The following is a 24,781-nucleotide window of genomic DNA, read 5'->3' as shown; positions in this document are numbered from 1 at the left end:
TTTGGTCCCATTTTTAGAAAGCAGGTTGCCCGGAACAGGGAAGTGCTTGAAAGTGGAGCAAAGTCAGGAGATGAAGCAACGCAATGATACAACGTGCCACACTGCTCAACGGTCACTACACCATCAACGGCCTAAAGCTGTCAATTACGCGCACCCGGGATTTCAAACCCTCATCTGTGACTTAAAGTGACACAGCTTGAAGTAGAGCAAAGCTCAGATTATAGCACTGCGGGGCATCCAGATAAATCCAGCTGTCTCACAACCAGAACACGTTTTTCCCTACTTTTTGAAACTATTCATAGACGCGCAGGAAATGTTACTTGACCCATGCCTCTTTTTGCGCTTGATGCACAGGTACGCGCGGTCAACATGCTTACTTGGTCTTTGGCTTTCCTCTGTGCAAGCAGTTCCTTCTGTAACCTCTCGGCTCTGTCTTCAGCACCGTCAACCTGCCCTTGGAGCGATTTAATCCTCCGTTTGACCGCGTCCAGCGATTTAGCTCCAGCCATTACTGTTATTATTATTTATTTAGCAACAAACAATTGTTTTAAATATCCGATACCGCCTTCGGAGCTGCAGTTACTTTCTGACAAATTGTCAAGAGACGGGATGACGTCTTTGCAGCGCGCAGTCAGAGAGACGCGCTCTTCAAAGCTTTTTTTTTTTTTTTTGTTCAGGAAGTTAACGCTGATTTCAACACACGCTTTTCAAAAAAAAGATAAAACTGTCATTCTGCAGTGTTGTGCAAACTTTGGCACGGAACAAATGTTTTGCACCGAACAAAAAAGTGATAAAATGCGACAGCTTTGATCAGAAAACAAGATAGCCACGCGATTTTAGTCCTAAGTGTTTGAATGCAGTTTAATTGATTCAAGCAGCAGGACACTGACGGAACTACAGCGCCCTCTGCGGACCTAACGGGAGCAGTGCATGAACTATTCTGAGGCTTCAAACCGCTTCAGTGAGTTTTTTTGCTGAAGCCCTGGATGCTGTAATTACAGGGTACAAGTATAACGCTTTAAAAATATGACAGACAAAACCTACAGCTACAAAAACAGATCACGACTCTGAATTCATTTAATAACTCACCCCATAGAACCTCCTCCCCCCTCCAAAAATACATATAATCACCAATTTGATTTGCATTTCAGTTAAAACAAAATCCTTGCATGAATTACAATTAAATAGGTAAACTAAAACAACAATGTTGTTTTTAAGTTTTTTTTTTAAATTTTCTTATCTAAATCTAATTTCAGCTATCCATCCTGAGATAAACGAACGGCATTAGAGCGCCATCTGGGGGTTCACTGTGAGCAGTACATCCCTTGCAATAAAATGCATTTAGGGTTCAGACGGTTTCAGCGTTTTTCCTGAGCCCAAACTGCACTAATGACGGAGTGAGGTTTTGAAACATTTTAAATATCTCTAAAATGCCCCATATAAGTGACATAACTCTATGAACAAATACAGTTTTGGGTAAAAATCCAGGCACAAATAGTACGCCACGCGTCACCTTGAAATAAAAATCACCATCAAACAATACAAGAGGGTAAAACTCAAAACACTCTGACAGACTTTGTCTTAACTCCCCGTGTGGAATCCAATTAAAGGATTATTCCAACGTGTTTTCCCCCTCGGTGGCTCAATGCAACCTAATTGACTTTTAGAAGTATAAACTTCTCTTGTCTGCTGCACTAGGATCTGGCCGACACCCAGTTTTTGTCATTAACCGGGACCATTGTCGGAGGACACGTTCCTTCTATCACAAACTGTCTACATCAAAACTGAAACACAACAAAGAGATGAGAGGAAAAACGAACAAAAAAAAATGTGTTTAATTATTATTATTGAAACCTACACGCTGTCTTGTACTTATTTCAGTGGGAAGTGCGTTTTTGCTTGTGGTAAGCAGAAGAGCGCAGCCCGCTCATCTGAGCTCTATCTTGACCATATAAAGCAGTGGGCTATATTTATCTAGGCGCTGCCTCTGCGAGCTTGGGAATTCTACACATTAGGCTACAGGCTTCACTCACTGGAAAAGAAAAAAAAAACAAACTGGGAAGATTTAGCTTATTTCCTAGCATTACTGGCGTAATTCAACATGAAAATCCTCACATGTATATATTTTTATTCATAACCACATATTTGACTTTCTTTGGGCTGACTTGAAAGTGATTTGTGGAGAAACATTTAGCGACAGTTCAACAGTTACTACAAAATTAAGAAAATGATAGATAAATTAGACATTTCCAACTCAAGTAGTGGTACCAAAGGCACCACCAAACGCTTGTCTGTGCTGTTGAACTGTCGCCTTCAGTCCCAGATGAGAACAGTGAAGATGTGAAGCAGCGTGGTGGGAGAAGGGTGCCTCTGTGAACACGCGTCCATATACTTACATCGGTGGCTTTCTTCTCAGCCAGCTCAAGCTTCTCCTGGGCATCTTTAAGAGCCTCAGAGTACTTGTCCAGCTCATCCTCAGTTCCCTTCAACTTCTTCTGCAGAGCCACCAAGTCGTCCTCAAGCTGATTTTATGTTATTGTTATTTTTTCATGTGCAGGAGAGGTTCAGAGGTGATCGGCGGAGAAAGGGAGTGGCGTGAGTGCGCAGGGGCGCAGGAGCGCACACGGAGAGACAGGAGAGGACAGGACAGGACAGAGAGAAGACAGGGGAGAGAGAAGAAGAAGTTAGGTAAGCTCATGCACTTCAGGTTCGGGTACCTTGGTAGCGGTCTCCTCAGCAGTCAACAGTTTTTCCTCAGCAGTTTGGAACTCCTCAAAAACTTTATCTCTTTCGTCCTCTGTAATACGCAATTTCTTTTCCAATTCTCTCATTTCGTCCTCTAACTACACATGCATGCAAAGAAATTATAAAGTTAAGCAAAAATATAATATACACATTTTTTTCTTTTCTTTTCTTTTTTTTTTGCTTTTACACGTAACTAGCAACAGCTGCAAATCCATTACAAATAATGATCCATAGCTTTTTAGTGCTGCTCCTGGGCTTTTCCTGCTTTTACATCAAACATGAAAAAAAGGTGAAGAAAACTCATCCGACCTGTTTGCTTCTGTCCTCCGCTGCTTTCTTGTCTGACTCGGCCTGCTCAGCTCTGTCCAAGGCGTTCTCCTTGTCGAGCTTGAGCATCTGCATCTTCTTCTTGATGGCATCCATGGCTGCTTATTTGCTGTGCTTCAACACCGACCAAAACGTCCAAAAGGGAGAGCAAGGAGATGGGGCTGGGGGAGTCTGTGCCTGACTGAAGGCTGGGGCTGGACTGCGGGCTCTGCCTGACTTCGTCCTGTCAAATATGTTCTTCCAAGGAGGGGTGACTGGATTCCTGAGGACATCCAATACTCTCTGGAGGAGGCGTGTGCGAGGGGAGCTGGGAGGTTTTTTAAGGAGCTGCTCAGCGATTCGTACTTCCCAAACATTTGACTTTTGATACGTCTTTATATGGGAACTCCAAGCAGGCAGGCTACAGGAAATTTACTTTAAAATGCTACTGTTATTGACAATGTCTAGCATCATCTAGGGTGAACGTGTAAAAACCATTTATTTCCCCCCCTTAGAGCAGCTTTTAGCTGCTGCTTGTCTTTCTTAACTACTTTCATCACTCTTACAAAGGGGGTTAAATTTGTCAGTATAAAGTCATTTTTCTAGTGAATTCCAGGGATTTCAATGATCCCAGACTGGGACTATGGATCAAACTGCACTTAAAACAGTCCGACCTGGGTTTTCTTTGCTTTCCGTCTCCATTTGAGCAAGAGCGTCCCCAGAAATTTTGAAAGGGGTGGACAAATTGTGGCGACTAATAATCCTGAGGGTGGTATATTAAAAACAAAAAGCCATCAACATTTTCTATGCTGTTGTTATACAGGTACATCTAAAAGAATAGATAATCATGTAAAAGGTAATTGTTTTGGTAATTACATTGAAAAAATGAAACCCCTATATAATAAAGATTCACCACACACAAAGAGATGTATTTCTAATTTCTGTTCATCTTAGTGACTGTGACTTTAGAGTTCATGAAAATCCAAATTTATGTTTCTCAGAAAAGTGGAATATTACAGAAAAGTAATAAAAAGATTCTGAACACAAACTATTAATATACAGTACACAGCCACAAGACTATTAACTTGACAGCTGCTCCATGACAATATCTGACTCTTTCCACAAAGAGTGAAAGCCTGGCTACATACATAGACGGTTTTACCACAGGAAAGTTGAGTGGAAGGAAAAAGTGTGGTAGAAAAAATATGAGAGAATTGTGAAATGATAACCCTGTCAAGAGTTTGGGAAAGATTTAGAAGAAACAGAATGTTGCCTGAATCAAGACCCACCACACACAGGCATATCCAGGACATGAGATACAACTGTTGCATTTCCTGTCCTGTCTTTATGTGTTGATAAACTAACACATTTATAAATAAGCCAATGTCAAATCAGAGACTTCAAAAGTGCCTGATGTGGGCTAAGGAGAAAAACTTCTGAACTGGTTCATTGAAATCCAAATTTTTTAGGGACAAGTTGCTGAGCTCTAGTGTGAAGAATCCACAGTCCTCTGCTGGTGTTGGTCCACTGTGTTTTCTGAAGGTCAGTGTAGCCATCCACTTTTAGAGCACTTATGCACCAGTCTGCTGACAAGCTTTATGGAGATCGTTTTATCTTCAATCAGGATTTAGCACTTGTCCACACTGCCAAAAGAACCAATAACTGCTTTAATGACCATGGCATCACTGTGCCTTATTAAACAGAAAAGCTATCTGTCATAAACCTCACTGATATATTTGAATTGAACTACTGAAATAAATAAACTTTCCAGTGAGAGCCACCAACACATAAATAACTCAGCTTAAAATATTGGACTTAAGTCTAAATACATTCATTGGATAAACTAGCACATTTATAAATAAGTCAATTAATCTGTTTGTGCCTCATTGAGACTCATTTCTCCTGTATTGATTTCATGTAAAATACAATATGATTCACATGTTTGGCTGGGTTATAGGGGTGGCCAATGCCCTGCCTTGGTGGCACCACTGTGTCTGAACACATCTGTATGGTGTCGGTAAGGGACTGATAAACAGCATGGAATAGAAGACATGCTTTCTGTAAGTTTATTGACACCTAGGTGATTGTTTGAAGTCACTGGAGCTCAACACAACCAAGTGTTTACCTGAAATTGTATCAGATATCAGTGAGGACAAGAGGGAGCTTAAACCTCAATTACAGCAGCTTAGTCTCTAATCTGTCTGTCATCTGGGAAATGTTAACTGGTATTCATGCTGCCAAATGAGAGTATTTGATTATACACACACACACACACACACACACACAAAACATTATTAAGTATGCATCAATAGATTTTGAAATGCATTGATTGCAGATCCCACCTACTTTGCTTTGATAAAATATATTTTAAAACTCAACTCTGAGGACCAAGGATACCCCAAGTGTCTTCTAGTAGCCACAAGGATCCTTAAGAGTATTTTTAGGACTGCCGCCTCTTTCGTGCACCTGCCTTGGTCTGTAATCAAGACTTTAGACCTAGTGCCAAGCGTTCTGGATCTAACAGCATTAGATAGCGCTCCTAAAATATTCTTTTTCCTGTTCAGACTAAACTCAGTTTTATAGATTTTTTTGTTGCAATCATACTCAAACTAGTAAAGGATTAAATGAGCCGTCCCATCTTCAGACTTTAACCAAGAGAAAGAAAATGTCATCATTTGAAACGAGGGGTGGAGACTGAATATAGGATGTCATCATGTCAGTTTGGTTTTCTCCTGCTAATTTTAGTGTTGCTCTTTTGGATATGATTGGAAGACTTTGTGGCCAAAGAAAAAATTCTGAGTTCATGTTTATGACATTTGCTTTTCATTAGCCTCTGTTGACAATGTATTTTTAAAAATATTTTTATTTTATTTTATAGCTTAAATAACTCGATGTGAATAAATATTGGGTAACCAGAGCTTCATGGAGCCATTACTTTCATGTCTCAATGGTCATGGTGTTGGTATACAAAGCCATGAAAATAATTTTGTCCTCTTACATGTTTCTTCTGTTTTTGCTATATTTTGTCACATATTTGAGGACATCATACAAATAATTGAAACTTTTGTTTGATGTCCTCAAACAAATTTTTATCGGACCACAATAAGTTGAGTAAAATGTGAAAATGTAATTACTTCAATTTCACATTTGTTTCCACCTTTCTACCTTTGACGTAAAAGTCGAAGGTGGAAGTTTTTCACAACTAGCAAAGAGCTGTGGAGGAATTTAGGCCCACTCTTCTTTGGAGAATTTCTGTAAGAGCCACACTGCAGGATTTTCAAGCATGAATGGCCTGTCTACGGTCAAGCCAATGCATCTCAATAAGATTTAAGTGAGCAGATTTTTACTAGCTCACATCAAAATCTTCATTCTGCTCTTTTTTTTTCTGAAATTATGTTTCTGAATAAAAAACCCCATCAAATATAAGAAAATGCACAAAAGTTATATTTTTGACTGATCATTACACAGAATATTTTTTTCTGGAAGAAATATCTGAATTTTTAATCAAGAAATGAGGATTTTGTGTTCTCTTTGGTCAGCAGTGGACTGGAACTCTCCCACTGATGTTATTATTGCATAACTTTTCTTATTTTCAAATCAAGAACACTATAGATGGCGGTGCATTGGATGATGTTTTGGGTTCTTTGTGGTGTTGGTAATGTGGCCACTCCATTTGCGGATATTAACTCTCAATTTGGTACATGCCAGTCTCAAAACCTTAGAATTAGCTTTATAATCCTTTTCAGACTGATAAATGTCATGAATTTTGCTTCTCAGCTGTTCTTGAATTAGTTTTAGGTCGGGGCATGATGTGTTGCATTTTAGTATCTTTTGAACTAATTTATGTTGTCAAACAGATTCTGTTTAGTTCATTTCTTTATATTATCAGTTGTAGTTTTTAAGCTTGAGTATAGTAAAGTTAGTCAATTTTCCAAAACGGTGGTTAATTATATCTATTTCAAATTTAGCAAGGGGGGAAATCAATTGAATTTTTGTGTTAAGTAAATAAAATCAGAATTTGAAAATGCTTATTTTCTCACATTGTGTCTCATCTTGAAAAGGTTTGATAGCACTGTACAATCAAAACACTCTTTTAATCTTTATCATACAAATCAGATGTTGCCTTGTAAAATGCACAACATACTTTTTGGATTCATGACAGCTAGATGTTCATACTTTAGTGTAAAACACCCAGCAGCATATTTTCGGTATTAGTTAAACAAATTAAAGGCAGTCTGCTGGAACTTAATTACCTTAAAAATCTCTTTCATTTAAAATTGTTGGATGGATTTCCTGTGGCACTTTGAGAAAGGAAATGAGCCATGCTGTGTGTTCCTGCAGTACATTAGCACAGTGAATAAAGCACAGAGTCTATTATAGTTTGGAAAAACATCCAGAGACTGCTGAAATTGTACTGAAAAAGTTCCATGATACATTCCGTAGGAAAATCTGATGAAAATCAACAAAGCTAAAGTAAATAGGTCATAAATTTGTATTCTTTCATGTTTTTTTATCCTGCACATCATGAGAACAGCATAAACTCCTTCAATATTTAAGGCTCAAGGCCTTTAGGAAAGCCACAGCCCAGCCAAAAGACATTTATTTTTCCCTGCTGCTGAAGTGAAAAAAAAAAAGTTCTTGACATATAATTTTGTGGGGGAAAAAATGTGCCTCACAAGCACTTTGTGGCATTCCACTAGATCAGACAATGACAATGAAATTAAGCTACAGTTTGGTTAGTTTCAAACTGGAATTAAAACAATTAACACCAGTGGCATTTTTTGGGGTAAAAAACCGAACACTTCTAATGTTTCCGAGAGCCATTAATCTCTGGAATAATGTTCCCCTTTAAATGGGAAATTCAGCTGAGGGAATATCCCACTTCATCTCTCTCAGTTTCATTTTTGATCAACTTTCAGCCTAATCTGAGGATTTCCAGTCGGATCTAAGGTTTCTCTAACATGCTGGAATTTTGTTTACCTCTCAGGATCATGATGGAGCATTCTGAAGTGGGTCAGCAGCAGAGTGGGACAGGTGCAGCAACAGGTAAAGGCATGCACATTAATGGCATTATCATTTCCAAAACTTTCTCAACCATGCATAACTTTACTGAAAACCTGCTTATAAAGAGGGCTGTTAAAAATGATGGCATCCAGAATCACTTGGGCACACCTCTGAGGTCACAAAATATTTATAGTTGTACTCTGAGTCAGAGTAGACGTGAAAAACCACGTCTACTCTAATCCTAACCCAAAGGGATTGTGGCAGTCTTCTTTTTTTTAAACCCAGAGTTAAATCTTAAATTGTAATAATGAGACAGTGGCAGTAGTAAAACACATGATCTTCCCAGACAATAAATAGCAGCCTTTCAAAATGCCTCATTAATTTGATACTGTATCACGATAGCCTGCAGTGTTCATTGCAAATGTATTTTTCACCCCCTAAACTTTCTCACATTTATCTATGTTACAATGACAAATGTTAGTGTGCCTTATTAAAATTTTATGTGATAGACCAACACAAGGTAGCACAAAAGGATGCATGATTTCAGTACCCCTGAGTCAATCCTTTGCAAGACCACCTATCAGGGAAAACATCTCCAGTCTTTTAGAGTTTATCTGAACCAGTATTAAACATCTGGAAGCTGAAATTCCTTCCCAGTGAAAAAACAAACAACTGAGATTGTCATATTAGATGGAGAACATCTGTGGAACTCAATTTTCAAGCCTTGTCACAAATTCTTAGTTAGATTTATGTCTGAATTTGGATTGAGACATTCTAACACATATGCTTTGATATAAGAACGATTCCATTGTAGCTCTTGCTGTATGTTCAGGGCTGTAATCCTGCTGCAAGGTAAACCAACAATGCCTTCTGCTTTCTCCAGCGTGTTATTTAACTGCATCCACCTTCCTCCTGGCTTTGGACAGCACTACTGTGTTCTGCCACAGAAAATCCTGATAAAAGTTTGTGATTGTAAAAGAAAATAGGCATGAATACTTCTTCAAAGTGTTGTTATTGTCAACACAATATAATCAACCTCTGAGAAGCATGGTGCAAATAAGGGGATAAGAAAAACAAAACTGTACTTCATTAACGTTGTACTCATGAAGACTTTTTGTAAACCTTAATCTCTATATAGGAATCAGCAGGACATTTTATTTACACTTCAGTGTTCCCGTACATTAATGTCTATTTTATATGTAATGCTAACTGCACACTGCATGGACATTTTAGGGGCAGCTGTCTCCTCATGCTGGGGAAATTGCCACTGGGTGAAGCTTTGGGAAGAGCAGGAAGGCTTCTTGTCGAGTAGATTCTGCCGACATCGTCCAAGTTTATATTTAGAGAAAACCTCTTGGCTCTTTAGGACGGTGCCCGTGCAATTAGATAGGTCCATGCAGGGCAATGGTCGAAAACCAAAAGGGGGGCCTCAGGATTGGTGCAACCTAAGCTGTAATCCGACCCAAACCCACGACCCACTGATGGTGGGCTTCACAGTAATGTTCCAGCACTATATATACAGGTACCAGTAAGGGTTGTCTACTTGGGGGTGCAAGAAGAAATGGAAATGTAACAAGGGCATGGAGTCAGAAACAATATTTGGCTTTTTGGACAATTGCAATAAGGTTGTGACATTTTGACTCCGACTGTACTGGGCAACCCTAAATCTGTCACTAAGGGTACAAATCTTACAAAAGTGTTACTTTCTCTGGTGCAATTCATTAAACTTCCCGTTTGGCTAATGGGAACTTTGTTCATCACATCAAACTGTTTCCTCTAGACTGAATCTTAACAATTTAACTCAAATTCCTTGGGCACAAAGGTCAATAATTGCAGCTGCAGGTGCTCCAGAGATAAGAAGCTTTTTCCAGGACCAAGAATATGCTGTAGAACAAAATAGCTGTTGTTAAATGAAAGGATCTGTCATCCTTCAGATTGTAGTAATTCTCAGAAAAGTCAGAAATAGAGCACAAAGAAATACTTTCGGGACAGTGCAAAAAACATTCTCTCATGGCAGGTCCTAAAAAGTAAGTTTTGGAAAAATTTGAAAAGATAAGAAGCCTTTCTCGAGAAGCAGTTTGGAAAAACAACTTCATTACTGACACAAGATGAGCAACTGAGAAAAAAAACAACAAAAAAACAGAAAGGCAAAGCTGGCAGTGTTGCAAACACAAATGTGGGCAAGAGTCATAATGGAGGCATATTTGTGGCCTCTACAATGCTCCTCCCAGATGGTTTGTTTGCGTTTCCCCTTCAGATGGGATGTACAGAGAGACAAGACCATCAGCCAAATCTGATGCTGCTCAGTCAGCCTAGACAAAAAGAGCAGGAAGGGGCCAAAGCATTGGTGGGGGCTGGGGGGATTGTCACGATTCATTTCACACTCATGTGGGATGCCAAGCTACAATCCTTCTGTAAAATTAAATTCTCAAAAGGCTAGACAGGTCAAGGCAGGAGTATTTAATCAGACACTGTCAATCTGTGCTACACTCTGCCTAATAAACCCAACATTGACACTTATTTGTGCCTACTGTGGGAAGTCTATAGGGAAGTACAGTAAATGATTGTTTACAGGGAGATTGAACTCCTCCTACTTCTAGATAAGGAGCAGAGAAATTCCTCCTGCAGGGATCAGGACTCATCGTTGACATAAAAGCTTACTGTCCTTTCCTTTGGGCCTGTGGATATCCTCTCCCACACATGTGCTAACTGTCTAACTGATCTGAAATCAGCTTAGAATTGCCTTGCATCTTGAAGACATCTCTGTTACAATAGTTGTCTTTAGTTCTTTGTGCTGTATATTAAAGGTCCAGGTATTTGTATGCTTGCAATCAGTGGGAAAATCCTTAAAACAATACGGAGAAAAGTGTTTGCTTCCTTTTTTGTGCCTATTTCTGTAATGTACCTGATTATCGTCATCATCATCATCATCACTTTTATTAAAAACACAAGTAGGTACATACATTAAAAAAATTAAAAGACAAGTAAATAAAATAAAAATAAAAATTACAAATAGAAGTCACAGATTTGCAAAATTACAAAATCTGTGTTGTATATTCGACTAATTCAAAGACGAAAAGGAGTCAGATGGATTATTCAGATGAACTTTAGTGAATAAAAAAAGGATGAACGAATCGTACATAATATAGGACAGAGTGTAGGCATTCAGCTAACATAGCTCTTTTCTCGGAAAACGAAGGGTCCTAAGTTCACTTCTTCATCTAACCTCAAGTTCTTCTTCTACTCATTCTAAAGCATCATGGGATATAGAGTCCATTCTGTTAAAGATCCACAATAGTTAGTTTTGAACCAGATACTAACTATCAAATGCTAACTAGATTTATGAAACAACTGCAACTAAAATAGTTATTTATATTAAATTATAATATCCCAAATAATAAGTCCTAAGCAAATCCGGCTTAAACCCAAAACAATTTCTCAACAATCTGCAATAATTTCATTGCATTCATTGCATTCTGGACTGAAAACTGACTGAGCTCCTCTAGTAACACAATGATGTTATTTGTAGAATCAAATAATCTTCACATAAATCTATACATAATGTTACATAATACAACATAAAAAATGGAGAAACCAACACCAACAAATAACTGGCTTGCAGTAGTCCATCTCTTCATTCTAATTATTAAACAAATCTTAAGATCAGTCACAGCTGTTGTAAACACAAAAAGCAGATTTTAAGTGATGACTTCATTCAATTCTTTATTCTAAGAAAGTAATTGCCCCACTATTTGTTCTACCCTTGGCAACCACAATTATTATTAACCGGCTCATAACCCATAACCGGCAATAAATCTACTTCATGTTGATTAGACCAAGCACTAATCATGCCTGGGTGTGGTTTGTGAAACTGCCAAGAAATGTGATCAATGACATTTAATTAATGATTTTGAGGGATTTTGTTTTTATATAGGTGGTTTGGGTACCTGCATTTGCATTTTGTATTTTGCAGGTCGTTTTTTTTCCAATGTTAAAATTTACTGGATTATGTATGTGACAAAAACTGAATCACGTCTGAAAAGGAGCAAATACTTTTTCACAGCACTGTATCTTTATCCATATATGGGTTCTCTGGTGTGAGCAAGGTTGAATACTGTTGACAGAGAAGACAGCTAACTTGTGGGGGCTTTTTGTGAAGTCCAAAGTCAAAGGCCACTCAATATTTTTTCCATTCCTTGGTGCTATAAAACTTCGTGGTATGCACTTACTGCTCAGCTTCTGTTCTCCTGGTTACAGGCTGTCTGTTGGCGCTGTAGGGCTAAAAGAAAGAAACTCTGGCAATATGGGGATTTCCAGGATTTCTTTATTACACTGATAATTTTTCTTTAAAATACTGCCTTCTCTTTAATGCTTCCTCTCATACCATCAAGATGAAAATAAGTAAGTTTGTGTTTGAAAGCAGAGAGCATAGAGCCCCATTTTTTTATGAGTCCCACACCTTTAACTGAGCTTAGCTTGGCCAAATGAAAGCTATAATGTGAAGTTCATTTGAGACTCTCATGATGAGACATTCCAGTGTGGTTTTGGGTAGCTGTTTGAAAGCCAGCAACTGGCTTGTTCACTGCAACTGGGTCACAGTGGTCTCTCAGTGGTGAGAAATGCCAGAGGAACCCACAATTCTGCAAGACCTGATTTCTTAAAGCAAAGTCTGTCTGTAGCTCTCGGGTTTGATCAAACTCCATGATGGTTATCCTCTGACTAAGACTCTGTGCTCAGCTTGGGATCTAGATGAAAGAGTTGTGGACAGCCAGTCATTAAAGACTGAACAGAAAGAAGAGAGAGAAAAAAAAGATGACCATCTGGTGTGGTCTGGCGAGTTCTGGTCATGGAGCCTTGGAGGTGTATATACTACATGATAGGGTAATTATGTCTTCATGAAGACATATTAAAAGAATGGAGTAAAGCACTGTAAAAGGTGAACTTTTCATGTGTAACCCCTCCCCCTACTTTATTAAAAATTCAAATTTACTGAATTATCAGTAAATAAGCTCTCCCACCCCTGTTTTCCTTTATAAAAGAGACAGTTCGTCTTTCACTGTGTTCACACATGACAACATAAGTAAATAAGTAAAACAATACAGCAAACAAGGACAAATCATCCACTATGATACAATGAGCTGGAATAATAGATTTGAAACAAATCAAGACGGAAGAATATCAAATTTGAACTTGCAGAAAGTGCAGAACACAAGACCTTCAGAAAAAAAGCCAGTAAACTGAGCAAGCACATATGGTAAGAATATAAAGCCTGAGGCAATACTGAATAAAAATATACTCCAAATATATGCTCAACCAGAGCTACAAAAATCCTGGCCATAAAAGTTTAGCCCTTCATGAAAAAAAATTAGAATGTTGGTCATTTTTGTTGTGCAACATCATTGATACCGACACAGATGTTATTCTCTGTACAAAAAGAGCAGCACCGTTCTTGAACATGCCTCATCTAAGCCTCAATGAAAGTTTAATCCTGCCCAAAGTAACCAGGGGATGTGAAGTATCCCAGAAATCCCCAAGTAAGAGACACGTAGTCCAGTACAGGAGCAACAAAAAGTGAGAGACACAAGTGAGAAATTAACACACTCACATTGATCCATCTCTCTTACAGATATCTCTTCAGACTTTTAAAGAAATTCTGAATCATGGATGAATTAATTGCAATTCACAATGAGAAATTTACGTTTCTGCAAATTTTCTGTGCAAATTAGCTCAAAGTCCATCAGAGTTACTGTATACATCAATTTATAGCTCTGTCACCACTGTGTACCACCATGGAAATAGTGTTTTCAGTGAACTAAGCACTTTTAGTTTTTTTTCAGTCACAGTGGTTTGCAGGCAAGCTACTCTTCCATAGATTCCAGATTTGTTCACAAATAATAGTTGCAATGTCAAAATATTCTTCCACCTGAGTTAATCTCTGCAGCTCCTTTAGAGTTAAAATGGGTCTCTTGATTACTCCTATGTTTAATTCTCCTCTTGTTAGCTTGTCAATTTAAGTTGATAGGGTTAGGTAATGGTAATTTTATTGTGTCAAAGAACACATAGATTACACAGAAATAGAAAAATCAGAGTAGCCCAAGTTTTTAACAAACTTCTGAGACCTTCACAATAGCTGTACATACTAAAATTCAGGTATACACAGACTCTATTTACTAATTATTTGATTTCTAAAGGCAATCGGTTGCAATGAATTTGCCTTTAGGGAATCAGAGCAAAGAGGGTGGACAAAATGCACTCTGGTCATTTCTGGTTTTTATTTCTACATAAAGTTAGAAAGCTATGCACCATTTTACATTAACCTTCATCAGTTAGTATTGACTAGGATGATATATGATTTGATCTGGATTGGAATAAATGGAATCGATTGAATTTTGACCATGTTGGTAATGATTAAATTCCACCTATAAAGCAATTATTAAATTCAACCTCTTTCACAACTCTGCATGGAACTAATAAACATCTCTTTCAATTTCCAGTTATATTAAGTACAGCACATATCCCAAATGTCTATTTCTCTGAAATACATCCCTTATTTTCAAAACCATAGCCATCAAAACAAATTCAGATCCAAGAAAGACACTTAAGAGTTATAGCTAAAAGTGAAAGAAAATGTGACAAACCGTGAGCTAAGTCACAATGAATATTTATTTTAGTTATCTTTACTCTAAATCATCTTATTAAATCTGGCGCCAGCATTGATAAACAAAAAAAATACTGTTAGTGAGAAAGAGAGAGTGTTTATTCAGCTTTAATGCTGGGTGGGAGACTACTGGGCTGAGAGAGGAGAAGAAGCCAAATATTTTCTTCTCTGGCTGACACTTAACGTGTTTAAAGGAAAATCTCCTTTTCAAGGCGAAGGGATTTTATCGAACGAGTGCTTAATCTCATTCTAAGCTGTCAAAATCTAATGAGAATATTCATATCAGTTCACTTTGGCAAAACGATCCAAAACAGTCAGTTCCCCTGGTGTACATCAAGTTCTTGGCACTTATTCAACCGTGAACAAAGCAAACAAAAATGAGAGCGAACCCTTTAGAAAGAACCTGACTTGGGATGATTGCGTCTGGCGCTGGGGGATTAGATTTAATGGATATTCCTTATGTTACTTGCGAAGCTGTCCAAAATTAGCACCAAAGTTTTAAGTCTCAGCTTGGTCCCAATATAGCCGTGGTGTCACTGCTGACTGAGAAATACTGTGCCTTCTGTACATGATGGCTGACGGAGCTGCTGTGCTGTCATGCGGGGGAAATAGACGGCAAACATTGTCACTCAGAAGATATTGTCTGCAACTAACATTTCTACAGAACACATACCAGCAGGTCTCACCTTTTAGCATCTGGAAATGGGGAATCTGAAATATGAAATATTTCATAGAACCATGTCAATGCATTTGAAATTGTCAACATAAATCAACTGAACAACTAGTCGAAAGAGGCATTTTAAAAGGTAAAGAGTCATTTGCTAACCAAGTATAAGCCTTGTACTTGCAATTATTATTACCACTGGAAGCAATATTGTTGCGACTTCTTAGATTGACTCGACAATGACTAATTCCAACCAATAAAGCATCACGAGTCATTCTCTCCATGCTCTGTTTACTATTCACATTAAACCAGAGCTTGATACTGGATATGATGCAGCATTGGTATAATGGGAGAATCCAGTTGATGACCTAAAATAGTAATAGTGTTCAAGAGCTGAGGAAAGGCCTCTCTTAGATCCATCAGCTGCTGTCTCCCAGGTTTATGTTAGGAAGTGATGTGTCTTACAGCACACAGAAGAGCGGTATGTAAATATGCTTAAACAACAGGCAGTCACAGATACAATGACCTCACTCACTTCTGCAAAACCATGCTGTAATTTATTGCTTTATCCCACAGAGTTTCGGCTCATCTGCCTTTTAAAGAAGATTTTCTGCCAACACTGCTTGAGTGTGTTCACATAAAAGTACCAAAAACCTTTACACAAAGTTCTAAACTTGACGATTGTTGCATGGTAGCAACAACAGAAGTTGTTTCATTCACAAAGTCAGCATTTTGAGATCCATGCTGAATAGTAAATATTTGAAAAACAGCTAGAATGCTCTTTGTGAAAGTAAATGTTGTATGGTTCTTTACTACTTCATAACAGTTTGCAGAATAGCTAATTTAGTAACAGCAATACTGCTGAAAATCCAAATTGCTAGCAAGTTGATGTTCTCCTAAAGCAGTTGCTAATGAATAGCACATCTTAGCAGCATTTTAAATATCACCGTGTTAGATGAGATTTCATCAACAATACTGTTTCCACCTATATTATCAGCTTGAGTAATTTGAAAGATGGGAAATTATCCTCAGATTACTAATAAGTGTGGACTGCATCACACTCTAGACAGGATTATATCCAAAAGATTTTGCTAAAAATATATATAAAAAATCTTAGCAGGTGTGTTTGGAGAGATTTCATCAAGGAAGGAAGGGGAACATTCCTGACATTGCCCAAAGATTGGCCCAAGAAAAGGGTTAGATTTTTCTTCAGTGCACAAAGGACCACAGAAAATGAGAAGGGAGAGAAAGAAAATGACCCAACCCTAAAACCCCAAAGTCCTCCCTGACAGGCATTCTTTTTAAACCTCACTTTCTACTCCACCGCTCCAAGCAAAATCTCTCTCCATTTCTCTGTGCTTCACTGATAGCATAGCTATTTTCTGCCTGTTAAAGGAATTTCTTCACCCGATGTAAGTTTTATTTTAAAACTCTTAATACCTTTCAAGAGAGGGTTTTCTGATGTAATGATATTTATTCATTAAATGATATAAAATCAAGAAAGAATGAAAAGTCAAAGTGTAATCTGACCTTAAACTCTTATTATGAATTTGCAGGATTTTAAAATTATATACCCTACTACAACATTAGCAAATTATGCCACTGCAGTTTGTGTCTTTAGCAATAACATTTTTTAGCAAATAACTGACTGCATTATTATAAATAACTGAAAAACCAGAGTAGCCCAAGCATTACTGCATTATTATAAATAATAATGCAGTTGTATACTCAACAATGAAAAGCTGAACGATTAACCTGAGAGACAAAGATATTCGAACCTTGTTTTGTTGCTGATTAACCTCTACACATTTAATTTGGATATTTTGTGGTAGTCCATGAGTAAGTAACAGATAATTATCAGGGGAAAAAAACAGGTCCAGTGTTTTAAACCTGTTTAGAAATAAAAATCTGAAAAGTGTTGTGGGATGACCACTTCTTTTTTAAAACTGCAGCTCTATGCCTCTTAGGATGCATCTTTATGAACTTCGCACATGTAGAGACTGAACCTTTTAAAGTTCATCTTTGCAAAACAGTTTTAATTCAGTTGACTGACTGGAAAACGTCTGTGAAGGAAGTAGGAAAATAAATAATGCGGCAAAGAACACTTCTGTTTTCCTAATTAGTCTATTCCTTAATCACATGATTCACTGTTGTTAGATCTTCCTTCAACTAAGTAACCTGTTCATGAGAGTGCTTGGCAAAAGTGCTTTGAACTTTTCCACATGTTGACACATTACAACAAAAAAACCACAGTCTATCTTAATGGAATTTTATGTTTGAGACTAACAGTTCTACCAACGTCATGTGTGACAATTAGAATGCTGTTTCTCATGAAGTGTAACTACTGTTTTTTGTCACATTTTATGTGGGGCAAAAAGTTCATTTTTGGTTTTATCTGACCAGAGCAACTTCCTGTGCTTGCTTCCTGCATCTACATGTTGAGGATAAAACAAACTATTTTTCCTAATTAGATGACATTTAAAGACCTTTATTTACACTAGGTTTTATTTAATGACATCAGAGCATAGTGGGTTAAATGCAAAAAGATGACAATTTTTTGAAATTTTGAAAACCATGTATAATTTTTCTTCTACTTCACAATTATGCACTAGTCTGTTAGTCTATCATGTTGGTCCCAATAAAATACATCAAGTTTGTTGTAACGCAAAAGAATGTTGGTTCCAAAGTTCAAAAGGCAAGTTTGCAAGGCACTGTAACTAATAATTTGACATCAGTTAAAAAGGCATCACTTGTGATGTTTAGATGCATAAACCTCAATATTTTTTTGCAGTAAACCCAAACTGTTGGGTTTACTTTCAGTAGTGTTTTTCATTGAAAACATAACGTTTGTTTTGTGTCCCAACCTTCCTGTGTCTGTGATAACACACTTATGACTTGTGATTAAAACATTTCCTGTGCCCTTTGAATATTTACTGCATATTTACCACAGAACATAGAATCATACATCAACACAGCAAATTGATGGGTAACAACCTGCATGTTGAGTTAATACATAGAGAACTTACTCTAAATGTTGTCTTTAGCAAATGACACTATATCACAGGATTTCAGAAATGCATGAAATGCAATGCTGAGGAAGACAAATTTAGTCAGCTTATGTGAATTTAAAGATGTCTTTATTTCTGTTTGAAAATATTAAATCTGGAAGAGATGGCTGTAATTGAACCTGTTTTTTTTTTCTTCTGAAAATCAGTGTCTGTTTCAGTGATTGTGTAAAAATCTTAAAGTTGATAATAGTTAACCACAAAAACCTTGTTGGTCCACGGTCTTCACTGGCATGAGAGGCTGAGAGCCACAGAAAGAGGGTGAGAAAAAGATGGATAATCTCTCTCAACACACATGGCTTCAGTTTCCCCTCCCTACTGTGCAGAGACCAAAACACTCAAACAGCCAAATATGGTCTTCATTAGAACAGTGAGGAAATGTTCTGGACTTGCATCCTTTATGCATTCTCTATGCCCCAACATGCTTCTGACTCAGTGAGAAGATCAGCTATAGTTTTGTAAAAACAAGCAAAAAATATCACATCAAGTCTGTCTGATGACTTGTCATACCCAGAACAGAATGTGTAGAAAATAATCACTTCTCAAATAATTTTACTGTGTGCAATGGTATGTGAATGAGCAAAACTGATGTGAGCTCTTCCTCTTGACCAAAGCATCTAAATGGAGATCTCTGCATACTTCAAAGTCTGGTCTGGGAAGCTTGAAAAAAAAAAAAAAGTGAATCCACAATTTCCATATTTGGTCTGGCAAACCTCTGTTAATCGTTCCACACGAACATGCTTCTCCAAACATTCTCTTCACCCCTGACTGAGCTATGAAGGGCAATGCTGACATCTGCTGACAAAAATGCAGAATGACAGTCTTCCTGTTTTTTTTTCCCGTCTTTTCTGTTTACTTAGACAAATGCACGCCTTCATGTTCTTACACTCTTTTGTCATGTTATGACAACAAACGTCAATGTATTTTTTGAGATACTTGGTGATATACTATCACAGAGTGGAGCATAACTATGAATTTGAGAGGAACTTATACATTTCTTAAAAGTTATTTTTTTTTTTTTAACAAAAATCCAAAACATGTGGCTTGCATATAGTATGTATTTATCTCCTTTAGTCTGACTCCTTTAAAATAAATCCAGAGTAACCAAATACTTTCAGAAGTCAACTTATAACTTCCTGTAGGTATTTCAATCTCAGTATATTGCAGCTGTTCTGTGAAGAGTTCAGAGGCTGGATAGAAAACATTAGTAAACATCATGAAGACCAAGTAAGGCACTCGATCCGTTTCAAATACAATCCACAGAGAAAATTAAAGCAGGCCTTGAATACAAAAACAAAATCTAAGGCTTTAAACAACACTGTTCACTGTTCAGTTCACTTAAAGAGTGAAGCACAATCACATCAGACTTGAAAAACATTTTTAATGACTTGACTTGATAAATCCACACAAGACTTAATGATGTTTAATTGATATAAACATCAATTAATCTGTTTGTAAAATAAATAAATAAATAAATAAATTAGTGCTGTTTGCTTGAAACTGTTTTATTTTTATTTTTAGTGAATACAAAAAATACTTCTGTGACCAGATAAATATTGTAAATACAGCATCAAATGATACAACTGACGCATTCTGTTAAAGAAAGCACAACACCTATTTATAACAGAGATGGCAACTCTTATTCTATTCCAGTAATACTTAGACACTCCTGCTGGACAGTATATTTCAGGATTAGTCTCACATTAACAGATAAAAACATTTTAATAGTGGTTTAGACAATGCAACAAGGAAGTTAATCAGCTCAATGTTTTAGCGGTATTTGGCTGAATGAATTTAAATAATTTCATTACCTCAGATACATGTAGCCACATGCTCACTGAATGCAATCTAGTGTTAGTAACTAAACCCTAAAGGTATCCATAGATGCCCTTTAACATCAGCACTATAACACCGCCGGCAGGTATAGGCCCCCAGTATGGCAAAGATTTTGCTGATAGACTGGCATAATGTTTCTGACCCAGAGAGAGAAGGCTCAGGCTCCCAGCCAGCCTGATGTTCAGCTGCTTGCAGCGCAGACTCAAATAAGGCACTAGAACACGATGCAGACATGACATGGGCCTGGACAGACTGAGGAAATGAACAGCAGTAGTTTTAAAACATGTGTAATGCATTATTGGAAGAAAGAAAAAAAGTAATTTTATCAGTTCCCTCAAATGCAACAAGAAGCGGTTTCCTAATAAAGATTTGATGTGATGGAAGCCTTGAATTGCTGTCTTTAGTGTGAAAAATGTGAAAACATTTATGCTCATTTCAGCCCGGAGGTGGAAGCCCAATATCCTTGTAAGAAGCTTATTTTCCATCAAACAACAGCAGTAACTCAATATTACCTTGCTGGAGTAGCCTGTGTAGTAGACATACAAAGTTAATATAGAAGCAATTTTAAAAACACTTTACAGTAACGAGAAAATAATAAAGTGTGCTTAGATCAGCGTTTCTAAAAACATTTTTTTCTAACAATTGCAGTTCAATACTTTTTTTAACATTTATTTCTAGATATCTGGGTCAAACTTCAGGGCATGTTTAAGTTACAAAGTTAAGATCCAAGTTATTTATACTCCAAAAAGATTTTGGTTGAAAGGGATTTCTTCTTTTTATTTTGGCAAAATTATTTCTTCTGAATGGAAGAAATTTTAATGTTTTGGAGAGACCGTGCCAGAATCTGTGGAAGAGCTAACAATTAGGGAGATGGCAAGGAGGCCTTCCAATCTCAGAGAATTAGAGTTTCTTTCTAAAGATAAATCATCAAAAAACCAGTGAAAAAAGCTCATCAGCAATTAAAAGAACGATTTGATTGCTGCACTAGCAGTAAAGATTTTTAAATCATTTTTGACATACATTTTCATTTCTAAATAGAAACAGATTAATTTAATTCAAAACAGTTTTGCTATCTTTTGACAGAAGCCTGTTTCACTTCCTAACATAAACAAATGCTTTGGTAGAAAATAAAAATCTAAATCTGTCAGAGGTATCATACATCCACTCATTACCAGCATAAATGTCATGTTAATGTCAACTCTAAAATTGAACTCAAACCAAGAGCAGGAGAGGTAAAACTTGGACACATATTAGTGTTTCAACAGGACAATGATCCCCGCACACATCACAACTGATTTGGGACACAATAAAGCATTAAAGAACTCAACTGTACTGAAAATTTATTTTAAATGTTTAAAAGCCAATAAACCAACCAAACTAAGTGAACTCAACCAATTCAGATAGAAGTTCTAAAATGACCAACCACTAGTAAACCAGGACCTTATTGAACCTGTACATAGAATTTTGACCACACAATTCAAACTTCTGCGTCCCTTTGTTGGGTTTTAAAAATAAAGGCTGCTGTTTGGTTTCTCTTCAGTTCACCGTGAAAAAAGAAAAGCTCAAATAAATAAAAAATATTATGACATTTGTGGCTGATGAGTGTATGTAAACTTTGGACAAGAATTGTAAATAATATTTACAGTAAAGAAGTCTCAACAAGGAATTTCATTTCTGTTTCCCTAATAAATTTATAGTCTAAATAAAATAATCTCAAGGTTCATCCTTATTATTACATCACCTGAGTAACATCCATGACATATCTACATCCAACATACCTTCTTTTTTCAACTCAGCACTGAATATGGTGAAGATATAGCTGTCATCATGGTAGCTATGTAAAAGCAATAAATTTTTTTTCTTCCACATTTGTTTATATCTGTAAAATATTGATTAAATTCAAAACTATTCTGGATTTTTGAAGACCGCAAAGGAACCCTGTTTGAGTACAAGTGGCACATGAGCTTAATCTGGTTTGTGTAAATAGTTGAAATTTTAAACCATGAAAGCAAAAGGAAAAACATGTCAGAACAATGTAATAATACTGTTTATAACTTTACAGGGTTATCTGTATTTTAGGTGAAAAATCAGTGGGGTCCTTTGAGTGCAATATTGTACAAGCAGCAAGACATATTTGGTCACATTTAGATCTGAATATCTAAACAAAACTACTTTCTTTCTTTTTCATAGGTATTTTCCATAAAAGTGATTGATAGTAGGGATCAATGTATTTTTGTTATTTTGTCCCTTCACTTCATCTACATCGCTCTAAACCAATCTGTGTTTGGCATCAAAAAGAACAGATTAGCTTTAAATTCAGGAATAAATCTGTTGTTTTAGCTACAATCCCCACAATTAACACGGTTAGTATGATACAAGGGTCTTTTTGAACAATAATACTCTATTGGTTAGTAGCTTTATCGATATGTGTTAAGAGTAATGGAGCATGCAAGCCCACAGTTTGAAGAGGCATTGCCTTTACTGCTTTCTAATCATCCTTTGATGGATTTTCCATATACAGTAAAACATAAGCTACAGACCTTCATTTTTGAACATTTGTTCAGTCATATATGCTCTCCTCAGTTAAAGAATGTTCTGTGATTACTGAGAGAATCAGCATCTGATTCATGCCTGTAACAGTCAGTAATGCTCATGATGCACTAATACCTACACTGAAAATAACTCAATCAATTTGTCTCTGTTTGCTCACAATAACAACTTCCTTTATATTAAAGTCTGAATGTCGAAGCCATTCACTGACAAACACATCACGCACACTTACACTCACACAAGTACACTACAAAGCACAGGCACTTGTTTTTGTCAACAAATAGGCCTGTTTCAAGTGCTGAATATAGTCTTCAGTGATATCGGAGCCAAGCGGGCGACAGTACATCCGCATCGTCTCCCGTTCAGGAGATGCTGTCATCTGCACATCAGCCTCCTCGCCTGCTGCCTTAGTCAGCCCTCGTCCTCCCTCAGTTCGCTCGGCAGGAATTTGTACTGCTGCTGTCGGATCTGAGCCAGCTTCTTCCGAGCCTCCTCCAGCTCGCGCTCCTTCCTTAACATCTCCTCCTGAGCTGCAATAATCTGTGAAGAACAGCAACAGCTGATGGAGACCACACATTTCCAAAGAAATGTTTAATTCCTCTGCTCACACGTAGTCAGGCTCCAGTCATGTAGATTCCTTAAATCTTTTCTTAAGTTGCTATAATTAATCAGCCTACGCTGATTGCACTGTGATTGGGATGTAAAGGGATGGTATATAATTAGACCTGAATCTGACTTTATGGCTGGCAGGTATTACATTGATTTTAGTTTTTCCTGATCTGAATTTTTGTTAATTGAAGACGAATTGAACAAGTTAATCTTAAAAAGTGCCTTGATGTGACATTTGTTGTGAATAGGCAGGAAAGCTATATATGAGCCAAACTTGATCACATTTAAATTTCTAATGCTGGTCCCCTGTATTGGAAAATCAATACCACGCTTGAAAGACGAATCACAATATGTGTCTACTGTCAGTTCATCAGAAGTTATTTAATAAATAATTACTGATGGTAGTAATAAAAAAGAGAAAATAGAAACAAATATTTGTTTAGTTATTTACCTTCCTTGTTAAATGTCAATCACAGTCTAAGCTGGTTACAATAACAGTGGGATCCCAGAATCCCATCAGTGTGACAATGAGAGGCAAAATGGAAAGTGACGGGCATAAGCTCAGTTGTTGTGAATATCTCACTGACACAGGAACCCAATCAGCATCAAAAAGAAGCAACGACAACAGAAAAACACTCATTGGATATTGTTGATCTTTGTTTGCTTTTGCCGAGATGAATATTCTCTGTTCCAGCAGTGAAGCAGTTCAAAGTTATCCGAGGTGCGATATTTTGGAGCTGTTAATGTCCTGGTAAACAGCTTTGAAAGGGATCTGATGGGTTTTTTTTAATCTGTGGGAGCTCATCACAATTTCAGAAAAACAACTGTGGCATTTTGATATATGGGCAAGAAATGCAATCGCTCAGTAACATTTAGTGGAAAAGGGCAAATCACGCAGTCGGGAGGATTTATATCCAAGACTTCACAAGATTCATTCATAGATTTTTCTCTCACCTGAGCAATGCCTCCAACAAATTTGGTCTTCACTACCACGCTGTCATCCTCCGTCTTGTCAAATGCTGCTTTTTGAGCTGCTTTTACCAGGTTGTCGGAAGCCCGCTTCACTGCATTGCCAGCAGCCTAAAGAAAGGTGTTGAAAAAGTGAGCGCATATATGAGTTATGTGTCTTTTCACAGCTGAACTAATGTAATTCAGTGTTACCTGTAATCTTCTCATGGCTTCAGAGTCGTGGTCCGCCTTCACCTTGCAAGCTACCAGCAGCTGAGCCGTGGAGGCTGCAACCTGCTTGGCAGAACAGATGAGCTTCTCCTCGCTGGCGTGGCCCTGCACTGAAGCGTTCGCTGCCTCACACAGGTTACTGGTGGCTGCTGCTACCATACGAGC

The 24,781-nt window shown here is 37.4% G+C and overlaps 2 protein-coding genes and 1 long non-coding RNA gene across 12 annotated transcripts in view; 1 reads left to right on the top strand and 2 right to left on the bottom strand.

Annotated features, from left to right (window-relative positions):
- Nucleotides 1–3,299, bottom strand: part of tpm1 (tropomyosin 1) — an 11,522-nt gene extending 8,223 nt beyond the window's left edge. For 3 of the 6 annotated variants that reach the window (XM_023346547.1, XM_023346539.1, XM_023346528.1), the window contains exons 1-2: nt 3,055–3,299; nt 2,718–2,843 (exon numbers count right to left, since the gene is read on the bottom strand). In XM_023346547.1, coding sequence (XP_023202315.1) covers nt 2,718–2,843; nt 3,055–3,168 — 240 coding nt within the window. In that variant the 5' untranslated portion in view covers nt 3,169–3,299. Of the gene's footprint in view, nt 1–2,396; nt 2,523–2,717; nt 2,844–3,054 lie in introns of all 6 variants that reach the window. The other 3 variants (XM_005798232.3, XM_005798231.3, XM_023346511.1) reach the window with 2 other exon arrangements.
- Nucleotides 2,529–24,738, top strand: LOC111611015. Its single transcript, XR_002753860.1, has 3 exons — nt 2,529–2,688; nt 8,039–8,097; nt 24,622–24,738. It is a non-coding gene; the product is annotated as an uncharacterized LOC111611015 (long non-coding RNA).
- Nucleotides 19,932–24,781, bottom strand: part of tln2 (talin 2) — a 108,776-nt gene continuing 103,926 nt past the window's right edge. For all 5 annotated transcript variants that reach the window (XM_005798236.2, XM_023346480.1, XM_023346490.1 and 2 more), the window contains 3 exons: nt 24,599–24,781; nt 24,392–24,517; nt 19,932–23,368 (listed from right to left, as the gene is read on the bottom strand). In XM_005798236.2, coding sequence (XP_005798293.1) covers nt 23,240–23,368; nt 24,392–24,517; nt 24,599–24,781 — 438 coding nt within the window. In that variant the 3' untranslated portion in view covers nt 19,932–23,239. The remainder of the gene's footprint in view (nt 23,369–24,391; nt 24,518–24,598) is intronic.

This window comes from Xiphophorus maculatus, chromosome 2 (assembly GCF_002775205.1).
Source record: "Xiphophorus maculatus strain JP 163 A chromosome 2, X_maculatus-5.0-male, whole genome shotgun sequence".
NCBI classification, from domain to species: domain Eukaryota; kingdom Metazoa; phylum Chordata; class Actinopteri; order Cyprinodontiformes; family Poeciliidae; genus Xiphophorus; species Xiphophorus maculatus.
This window is presented reverse-complemented; position numbering and strand designations above follow the sequence as displayed.